Source organism: Nematolebias whitei, chromosome 8, assembly GCF_014905685.2.
Source record: "Nematolebias whitei isolate Nwh7 chromosome 8, NemWhi1, whole genome shotgun sequence".
Classification (NCBI taxonomy): Eukaryota; Metazoa; Chordata; class Actinopteri; order Cyprinodontiformes; family Rivulidae; genus Nematolebias; species Nematolebias whitei.
The window spans coordinates 5028332-5039823 of NC_056505.1; the positions used below are offsets into that span (position 1 = coordinate 5028332).

General features: G+C 41.9%; 1 protein-coding gene across 1 annotated transcript in view; it reads left to right on the forward strand.

Moving 5' to 3' along the window:
• The window catches only part of antxr2a (ANTXR cell adhesion molecule 2a), a 92922-nt gene that overhangs the window by 10552 nt on the left and 70878 nt on the right, over positions 1 to 11492 (forward strand). The window contains exon 8 of the mRNA XM_037680158.1: positions 2929 to 2998. Coding sequence (XP_037536086.1) covers positions 2929 to 2998 — 70 coding nt within the window. The remainder of the gene's footprint in view (positions 1 to 2928; positions 2999 to 11492) is intronic.

Below are 11492 nucleotides of genomic sequence, written 5' to 3' on the forward strand. Positions count from 1 at the left end.
TACCTGCTGCTTCTTTCTTCCTTCCTTTCTTATCTGCTTCTTCCTTCTCTTCTTTTGCTCCTTCCTTCCTTCCTTCCTTCTCTTCTTCTTTTGCTCCTTCCTTCCTTCCTTCGCTTCTTCTTTTGCTCCTTCCTTCCTTCCTTACACACTTCTTCCTTCCTTCCTTTCCTTCCTTTCTTTCCTGCTTCTTCCCTTTCGGGTCACTGGTGTCTATGTCCAGCAGTCACTGTGTGAGAGGAGGGGGACACCTGGACATGTCTCCAGTCCATCACAGGGACACATGGAGACAAACGAGACAAACAAACGTTTGCTCTCTCACACTCACACCTAGGGACAATTTAAGTTACCAGTCAGCCTAACATGCATGTTTTTGGTCTGTGGGAGGAAACCGGAGAAAACCCACCCAGCACGGAGAGAACATATAAACTCCACCCAGAAAGGTCTCGGGTCGGGATTTGATCTGGCGACCTTCTAGTGCGATCTGTTAAAGCTTGACGTACGTCACGAGGATGACTCTCAGCTACTACCACGCTACGTTTTCAATGTCTGTAAATGAACTTAATTAAATTAAATGTGGCCATTTTTTTGTGTTCACTAAGCTTGATTAAAATCTGGTCAGTACAAGAGATATTTTGCTAACAGGCAGACATGGCTTCTCATGATGGGGGATGATTTAAAAAGGTGAAGGGCTGAAGTTAAAGGTAAAATAATATTTCTTGATGGTTTAATGTGATTCATGTTTTCCTGGAGGAACCGACATGCTAATTTCTCCTACCCTTATTTTCCTGAAGGAATCTGTAATTGTCTTTTAATCTTCATTCATTACATCAAACTCACATTTACTGTGTTTCTATTAAATCTAATCTCAGGGTGGCGTGCAGGAAGTGTCAATAAATCTTCAGCTCGCTGCGGCGTTGAACGTTTGGAGTCTGAACGTGACATCCGGACCCCAGCCGCACCTTTATCTGTATAATCTAAATTCAGCCGAAGAAAGGAGGCTATGTAGGTCACGGTGCTCCTTATTTTGAGCTCGCAGTCTGTTCTGTTCAGAAATCCTTTTTCAGGAAGCAAATGGGATTTGGCACCGAAAGCCAATCTTTTAAAGCTCTCATTTGGCCGCGGGATCCGTGGAGATCGACGACTGCCAATGACAACACTTCCATCCATGACAAGTTATTTTTGATTTTCCAACATTACATCTAAACTAAAACACTCAAACATATTTTCTTGTTCTTTAAAAAAAAAGGGGGAAAAATAAGAAGTCCTTATTCAGAATTAGGAAGTGGCCACGAGCAGATGTCTTCCTGTTAGTCCTTTCTCAGTTTAGGCTGTCTCACATTCGCCCACTTGGGGCTATTTATTCCCTTATTGGCTTTTGCATGTGTTCAGTCCAGACCTTTTTAACAGTGGGGCACCTTATAATTATGGACAAGCATCATGGCGGCTATGCAACACACGCCACATATGTGAAACAGATGCTACAGTCTTCTCCATCACCAAATCATTTGGAGCCATGTGCAGAAAAAAACCCAACAAAATCCATTATATGAATAATCTCAGCGTCTGACTTCGTCAACCTGTGATGAAGAAAACATGAATTATAATCCAATCTACCATCTCTTTGTGTTTCAGCTCCCACTCAGAGCGTTATTCTCCTATAAGCTGCACAAATGTTAACAGTAATAATTAGAATAAAAATACATTTGATAAAGCTGAAAACTGAGTCCCCCCCCCCCGGTGAGTTCATACGAGGACTGCTGGCTCATTGTTCTGATGAGATTAAACATCTTTCTGCTGGAATTTGACATAACTGAGCGGTTAATAATGTTTGGAAGTGACTTCTAATACTTCCTAGTTTCATTTCTTATGAAAAGATGTTTAAGGGTTTAGCTGGGATTATAAATCTGTGATGCTTTCTGCCTCAGAGGCCAATATTATTTAAATTTTTTGCTTCATTTTGCAACGTTAAACGCAAAAATAAATCTTTATCACAATGCTGTTTTTAAATTATGTTGTCTTGAGTTTCCTATAAACATACACTAAGAAATGTTTTGTAACTAAAAGAAACCCAAAGTGTAAAGAACATTGATAAGGAGAGGAGACGGCAGGTTTGTAAGGAGCGAAGCATCAAAACACGGCGTCGGGTTTTACCTTTAGAACACCAGTCGTGCAGCTTTGACTCATCTCTTCAGGAAGCTTCACACCTTGAAGCACGCGACCACAACCGCTCACGTGTTGGTCTCATCGGGAAGCGTGCGACGAGCGTCAACGACAAGTTCTTATCATTCTATCGACTGAGCCCAGAACAGCCAACCCACCGTCAGAACTGCAGAGGCCTTTTGGTTGAGAGCGGTGACATCTTCAGGAATCAAAACGAGTCCAGCTGCCTCCATTTTATTTGTTTTTGCCGAGTTTGACGTGAGAAAATGGAAAAATGAAAATCTGTCTGAGCTTTGAATTCATCAGCTGGGGTTTATCCTTGATATATACACACACACATATATATATATATATATATATATATATATAAAGACTCAAGTGGGACATATTTGGACAGACAGTAAAAAGTGATGAAAAATGACATACAGGGTTTGGAGACAAAAAAACAACATGCTCTTAATCTTTGGCTGAAGGTTAACAGCATGATGATGAAATAAAATCTTGCACGACAAGCACATAATGACGCCGACATTCCGCTCTGTGGGGGGTACGCAATATAAAATCAAATTTGAAAACTAGACCCAAAACAAAGCCAGAGGCACACCTGGGTACATCGTTACCCTCCTGCTGCCCTTGGGTCAAAATGACCCACAAGTCCTCAGTTTTAAAACTGCTGCCCTGTGGATCATGTTGACCCAAGGGCAGCAGGAGGGTTTGATACAGATTGAATATATCTCAAACCTTTAATCATTATTTTTATTTTTCCAGATCAGAAGCCGAGCATTGTGGGTAACGATTATCTGCAGTGTCCTGCTCCCGTGCTCTACGATGTCGGACAGTAAGTGGATTCTTTTCTAACTGGAAACTTCTTGAAAACTGTGCAGGTTTACACGTCGTAGCATGTAAAACATTTTCAATAATTTTTATTTAATCAGTTTATTTCAACTAATTGTTCTGAGTTGGTCTCATCCTGTGGAAACAGGCTGTAGTTTTTTATTTTTACTGTGAAAGGGAAACGGTAGATCATAAAATAAAATTGTTCTCAGATATCGTTTTAAAAGTCTGATATGTTTTTAAACTAAAAAAGCTCAAAATTCAAACCTTTTAAAAGCAGAAATCAGCCACAAAGAGCAGCTATAAATAATGAAAGTAGAAACCATACGGTACTTTATTTAAAATAATTGTTGTTATCGATGTGTCCACACGTAACGAGAGGCGTTACATTTTAATGACTCGCTTCACATGGAGGGACTTTACAGCGAGTCAGCGTCTTTCTTCTCGTGAGACGCATGCCGTCATGTTTACTTCCTTCTTCTTTACCAGAACAGGATGTGGAGTGTTTCAGAAGAATTGCGTTTTGTTCTGTCGTTGCTGCTCCTCTTCGTGCTCATTCCTGTTTTTTTTTTTTTTTTTAATCAACACCGTTTCCCTGAAGTTTAGACGGGTTTTCTTTCAGACGCCTCCTTTCTGCAAACAAGCGAGCGTCTGCGTCTATAGATCGTCTGCACGTGAAAACTCCGGCGTAAACAGGAAAGCACAGCCAACGTACAACTGTGACACTGTAAACATGTGTGCGCTTGATTTTTAACGGCATCTTTTATAATCCCAAACCATAACAGATGATTGCTAAGGCATTCTAGATGGAACAACAGATTTGAACGTCCTTGCTGACAGCAATCCAATCAAAAATGTCTGATTATAATCGCCGCAGGCTCCTGAAGGCCTCTGAGCTCTAAAAGAGATTATGTATCATGACGACGACGCCGTAACTGTTCCACATCAACTTGAACCTCACCTCCATTAATCCGCCCGTGTTTTACAGTCAACCTGCTCAGGATAACGTGTTGTTTTGACCAGATGCTGGAAACGGTGCTGGAATAGAAGCTGCACGTCTTATTCACGTTGCAGCTCCTGTTGTTTCTGTGCAGGGTGGCAAAACATTCATCAGACTTAAACACATTTCGTCCCATACCTTCTGATCCGCTCAAGATAACTTAATGAAACTTTAAACACATATACATCATCATTAGTCGGAGTGACAAATACACATTTCATAACCCCAGCTCTTAGATTATTGCGCCGCTCAGGGTGGCTGCATGTTCTGTTACATTCATTCTGAAATTTTGCATTTGGAAACTTTAATTCCTCTTTTTCTGGACATAAATCACATTTTTTGGATGGTTGTTTCCTCTGATATCGGATGCTGTGCAACTGGAAGGATTTTTAATGAAACTTTTTTAGTTTTGGACATTTATGATGTAAAACCATAACAGCAAGGTGTTTTTTTTTTTTGTTTTTTTACAACCGAGAGCAGGTTATTAACATCTCAAAAGCTCAAATAATACCTCAACTACAGCCCCAAATCTCAAATGAGTTGAAAAGGAGGCGCCGTGGATGCATTCCCATCTCCTTGCCGGCTGTGCTCGAGTGCCCGACCACTGAGATCCTGAACTGGCAGGAAACGTGGCTCGTGACAGCAGAAGGACCGGGATTGTCCCTCGACACCTGCAGCTGTCTGTCTGCAGTGACGAGGAGCTCGGCAGGCTGCTGGGAGGAGTGGCCATCACTCTACGAGTTCAGCCCAGCATTCGGGCGGTCCTGCTGCCCGGGGGGACCAAGAGGCTAGACGAGTCTGGGAGGCCATTTTCTCCATATCTGCTGTGACCTTTTAAAGAGACTCTTCCTGCCCACAGCCATAAGTATCTATAGCATCTCTTAATGAAACGAGGATAACGAGTTACAACAACGTTTAATTTCCCTTTAGGATTAATAAAGTGTTTTTGAAATGTTGAATTGAAGATCAAGGTCACAAAGCAAGGTCAAAGGTTATACAAGGTCTTTGCTAGTCGGGGCCATTGTTCTAGATTTCTGTGAAATCGTTTTTCGATGGGCGTATGATGTGCCGTACGTGCTACTCTTGACGCGTGAATACTAAAAGTCGTAGCACGCCACTCGCAGTCGAGGTTCACGTTTTAATTTATAATTTTTAAAGACTAACATTTATTAAATTTTCGCACGGCGGAAAATATTTAAAGTCAAACTTTGTTTTTTCAGGCAACTTTTGAACATTTGAGCACGTGAAACAAACGGGAAGATTATTCTGCAGAGCAGTCGAGCCCTAACGTTTAGCATGACAACACGTTCATGTTCATCAACATTAGTTTTTTATTGTTTCATTGTGAATAAAATCTGGGTCTATGAGATTTGCAAATCCTTAAATTCTGCTTTTATTTACATTTAACACAACTTCCCATCTTTTTCAAAATTGCTGTTATTTTAGTTCAACTTTGATTAAAGCCAACAATAGTTTAAAAAATACATATTATTCCTAATTGAACAGTAACAGCTGCAGAAAACATTTTTACCTTCACCTTGGGTGGCGGGTAATAATAATTTTTTTAAAAGTTGTTTTAGCACTAAAAATAAAAACCAGAATAGTTTGAGGATGAAACAGGAAGTTCAGGTTCTAATATTCCTTTTTTTATTGACGTGTTGCACGATAATCAGACATAAAATATATAAAGTTTGATGCTGATCAGGACACAAAATAGAACTTTGTTGTCTGAATATTTATTTAGAATCAGTCTTGTGAAAGTGGCTCTGATTTACTGAGTGATTCAGTAGAAAACTGCTCGCTGCACCTTTACGCCCCAGACATGCTGCACAGTGCTTGTTGTGTCCTGGTAGGACCCGATGCTGATATCGCGTCCCCGACATTTGCAAAAGACCTGCTTAATTAATTGTTGGCTGCCGGAGCTGACCCATTAAGCGGTTAGCGGGTATGTGTGGTGAGTAAACACATCTGCTGGAGGGGCTCTAAAATGATGTGCGACAGATGCAGTCGTTCCCTTTTCCACACTCCGTATTTAAATAATTCACCGTGCACTGACGATCCCCGCACCCCAGACCACCTGCATGGCACGGCGAAGCCCGGAACCTTGTGTCTCCGTCCATCTGTCCTCTTCTGCTCCACCACCACTCCAGGCACCCAGGAAGCTCCTCGCACACAGCTCCGCTCAGCCGTACAGGAGCGTCTCTGCCCTGTTGTCGTTTTGTCGTCCCGTTGGATCGTGGGACTTCGTTCTCTGCGAACACCGTCTGTGTTTCTGTAACCTCACAGACATGAGTTGCTGTGTTTCAGAACCGGCAGTCTCTTGAGTTCTGGTGCTCAGCTGCAGCTTCCGGTCCCACGGGGGACCTGGAGCACACGGTCCCTAAACCCAGGCTTGATGTGCTGGAATCGGTGTCCTCTGATGGTCATCGAGCTGTGTAGGAGTGCGCGCGGTGGTGGCATCATCTGTGCTGACATCTGTGGCATCAGATTGAAACGCAGACATCTGCTGACACCCCCCATCACCCTACCCTTACCCCCCCCGCCTCCGTGTGTCCACATTAGGAGCTCGTCCGAAAGGTTAAGTGTGCTCCTGCATGTCGTCACCTGTGTTTTCACAATTATGATGCGAGACAAAAAAAACTTGGGGGAGGAGGCGACACCTGCTTTACGGAGCAGGTACAGTGGCTAACGCTAACGCTAGTTAATAATTAAACAGACTGTCTTCCAGCAGCATGACCCCATCTGCTTCAGCGGGGGCAAGAAGATGTGTTTGAACCAAGTGTCCTGCCATTTGATGGTCGTGACAGACGTTCTGCACGTGCACTGCTTTGTGTGACACCACGAGGCTGGAACCAGAGTTTTGATTTAGGGATGTAGATTAAAGTTTAGAAGCTCCAGATGTTCAACTCGTTTATTAATTCTCATCAGATGTCGATGTACAGCCAATGCCAGTGTTTTATGAGATATTTTGCTAACAGACCAACAGGGTTGTTAAGCAGGGCTTAATTTTAGCCAGATCTTTCAAACATGGTGCGTTCCGGTAACTTTGATTGGATCCGGTAACTCTCAGGTTTACTAATGATACTAATGATAAAATTATGAACAAATTTGACTGCCTTGAATGAATAAAACCTTTATTGGACATGTAATCTGAAAATAGTTACATAAACACTCATTTTAAACATAACAGCCTCTTATGAGCTTCCGAATATCAGATCTGCCCCTTCAAGTAAGCATTTCCGCTTCTAGCCTTAAAAAAATGTCCGCCCCTAAAAGTTCAGTCATGGGCAATTTAATTAAAAACACAAAAATGTAAATAAACACCACAACTAAATTTCAAATCAGTTTTACAGTTTAAGTAAGTCATTAATCAAATTTTGATTATTTATTAAAAATGCAACAAGAGAAATGCCTGATGGGTAATCATGTGATGCGCATCACGTATCAAAACAACAGCGCCAATTTGTCAACTAAACATCCGAGAATTGAAGCACATGAGGCAGTGGCAATGGAGATAGTACTTGATGCGAAGGTGGGGCGTGGAGAGAAGCAGAGCATGTTTTATTCACACAGGGAGAGCTGTTGGTCAGGCTACTTCTGGTTGCTCTTTAAAATAGTTATTGAATCAAGTGTTTACAAATGTAGATAAACATAGATGTTTAACAACCTGTTAAAATATACCAGAATGCAGGAAATGGCATCTACTACTTTATTCAAAAATTTCTGGGGGAGGACCCCCAACCCCGCTATTTGCGTTCCGGCATCGTTTGGTTTACAAATTAAACACTGGTTTTAAGATGTTGTTTAATGTGCTGCACTTGCATGTGTTGTTGACACTGCTCAGCTACTACCACTCTAAATTTCTGCTCAATATCTGTTAAAATGAACAAGCTGTAGCTGTTTTTGTGATTGCTTAGCTGCGGCGGCCATCTTGACTCAGGTTGACTCTGCTAGTTAATCAGTTGTACATGTCATTCTGTGATTCTTGAGATATTTTGCCAACAGCACAGACAAGCGATCATGTGCAAACCCCAGCAGAAACATAAGGGCTCTACTTTTAACTTCAGCAGCGTGCGATAATTAGCTAAAATTAATTTTTCCTGGTTTTAGAATATTTTAAATGGAAATGATTCAGTGATTTTACACCTTCATGTGATTTAATTGTTCATGTATGAAATCCAGTGTGAAGGATGGGATTTATACGTGTTTATGGGCTTATAGAGGAAGGGGCTCCTTAAAAATACTTCTTCTAGGCGGCCAGGACTAAAATTATTATGAAACATTTGTCATGTAAATGCCGACCCATCTAGCGCAGAAAGGATTTTGAGAATATTCATAGTGATCGGACCAAAAGTTTGAAAATATAGTTAACATTCAGAAACTGATGAGAAACTAAACAGTCTGGGGGTGGGGGTCGTTACCTTCACGCACACCAGACTCGGTTTAATTTTTCACCAGCGTGCATGTCACTCTTTCCAAAAGCTATGGAGCACAACTTCTAATCTGGTCCCCAGGCTTCATGAGGCCATTTCCTCCCCGCCGTCAGAACTTCTGCCACACAAACTCGTACAGAGTGATGGCTGCTGGATGCCAAATGACAGGCCTCACATATGCTGCTCCGTGAATTATTTAACCTCCGCACTTTTCACATGTTTAAGGGAAGTTTGAAAGCCATTAGCGCGGTTAATGTCGGGCCACTCCAGCTGTATCACGTCACCAAAACTTAGTGTTAGTCCAGTCCTACTTCCTGACAGATTATAAGTGAGCCCAGGGACAAAGTTCGTCCAATTGGGAACCAACGAGAAGACCCTCAACCGGGGAACCGGTGTCTCTTTGTGTTGGAAGGTTGACTGATCCCTGGGCCCGGTGACAATCTGTCCTCTCATCTCCCATTTATTCAAACATTACCACCGACCCACCGAGCAGCTGCAGAGCTCTCCTCAGTGTCGCTCAGTGGCTTTTATAGCAGAAAAGTTCAATGACAGCCAGCACTCTTGAATTATTCATCCTTTTTTTTCAGACCAACTCAGTTGCCTTTTTTGAATTCTTTTAAATCTCATAATTAATTTGTACGGCTTTGTGTTGTCCTTACGGTATATAATTGTGGGTATTGCCAAAGCGCAATTTTTACCAACTCTTAAATATGCACTGATTAATTTTGAAGGAAGCTGGGGAGATTCAAGAGTTGAGGAAATATTTACCAAAGCATTCTGATTTATCAAAGCATAAAAGCTCAAGTATATTATTTATTTTCAGTGTTTTACTTTATACAGATGCAGATAAACTTGTGAGTTCCTTTACAACTGATTGAAACGGTGCCTCTTTTCTCACGAAAAGGGATTTAGTGTTTGTCATTTGTATGTCGAGTAAAAAAATGTTTGAAATGAAATGGTTTGTTGTTCCATCTGTTATCTTTACCGCCGGGTTGTGGGGGTTGCAAACTGTTTAGTCATGTTTCAAATTAAGTATTCGTCTTTAATTACCGTAAACGTAGTTCAGGGGTCTGCAGTAGCTTGGTCGTCAGTGCCGCGGTAGTCTTGAGGTGGCAGGTTCAAGCTCGGTTGTGACAGGAAAGGCATTTGACGTAAAAGAATGCCAACTCTGTCATACGAGTTCGCACGCTGTGGCAATCCCTGAAGACGGGAGCAACCAAAAGACAAACCACAGCAGACATGGTGTGGTGTAGATGGGTGTGGTTGTATGCACCAAACTGAACATGGAGCAGAGAAATCAAAGGTGAGAGCTGAGGTGCTCAGAAAGAGGGTTCTAGAGATCCATGCTAAAGACAAAGACCATCTCCAAACAGCTTCATGTTCCACTGACCACAGAGGATGATGTTTAAAAAGTATAAGGTTCATGGGACTGTAGCCAACCTCCGAGGACGAAGACGCAAGAGAAAATGCAACCCCAGTTGATCAGATAGTGTGGATGGTAGAAAAAGAGCCAAGGATCTTAAACCCTTCAAGTGAACTCCAAGTTGAAGGTCCCTTTCTGATCACATCATCTGCCACCTTTTGAATCAGAATGAGCTCAATAGAAGCTTGGGGCAATGGAGCTTTTTGTGTGTGTGTGTGTGTGTGGGGGGGGGGGGTGTCACATGACCACCTTTTTGTCCTTGTAGCATTTATTTGAGCACAGAGCAGGAAAGTCTGACCTTAAAGAGCCTCACTATCAGTAGGAAGCGGCCACTGGAACGCCCTTCACCTGACTCTGTGCTGAGGACATGGGGCTTTTTTTTAAACAAGTAAAAATCTAGGTGGGGGTGGGAGGCGAGGTCTTGCTCACCATGGTTGGGTTGTGGTGCGTTAAGGATGTCCAGCGTTGTCAGCCGAACAGGAAGTAAGTTTGTCAATGTAACCCGCATGGGAGCTTTCCTCCTTCACACTGTGGGGTCCGCACCTCCAGCTTGATTAACAGCCTGCCCACCATTATCTCGAATTGAGAGTGTCAGCTAAATTAGCCACCCCCCACCTTCCCTCACATTCAGCACTTAGTTAACATGCAAAGACACCTTCTCTGAGCTGCAGAGGTGTGTAGCTTTCCTCTAATCCACAGTCGACACGACACATGAAGATGTTTGTAATGGACGCAAACGAATCTCTCAGTAATTCACAAATATCAAAGATTGTTTTCTTAGTGCTGTTCTAAAACTTATTCAACAGGAACTAGATTAGAAAGTTAAAAATATTATTGTCACATAAAACAAATCATTATATTTAGTTTTAAATATTTAACACTCCATATATAATGATTAAAAATAAGTAACAGTTTGGCTCTGTAGAAAAACTGGTTTCAGTGTAAACGGATTAAATCACTAAAGAAATTCCGTTTTCTGTGAAAATACAGCGTGAATGCTGAGCGCTGAATGACTGCTGAAATGTGCACAAGCTGAAACTGTTTTAATTCTAAAATATGCAGAACATTAGCTACAAGTAATAAGAATAATACCCCTATAAAAACTTAAAGTAGCTTTTTGTTAAGATCACAGATCTATTTTTCAAAGGAGGCTTTGAATAAAACAATAGCTAAAAGTAGTGAAGGGTTTATTAAAAGCTAAGTGTAGCTAAAGAATGACTAAAAGTAAAGTAGCAAAAGACTGGCTAAAAGTAGCAAAAGGCTGGCAAAAAGTAGCAAAAGGCTGGCAAAAAGTAGCAAAAGGCTGGCAAAAAGTAGCAAAAGGCTGGCAAAAAGTAGCAAATGGCTGGCTAGAAGTAGCAAATGGCTGGCTAGAAGTAGCAAAAGGCTAGCTAGAAGTAGCAAAAGGCTGGCTAAAAGTAGCAAAAGGCTGGCAAAAAGTAGCAAATGGCTGGCGAGAAGTAGCAAATGGCTGGCGAGAAGTAGCAAATGGCTGACGAGAAGTAGCAAAAGGCTGGCAAAAAGTAGCAGAAGGCTGACCTAAAGTAACAAAAGGCTGGCAAAAACTAGCAAATGGCTGGCTAGAAGTAGCAAATGGCTGGCTAGAAGTAGCAAAAGGCTGGCTAGAAGTAGCAAAAGGCTG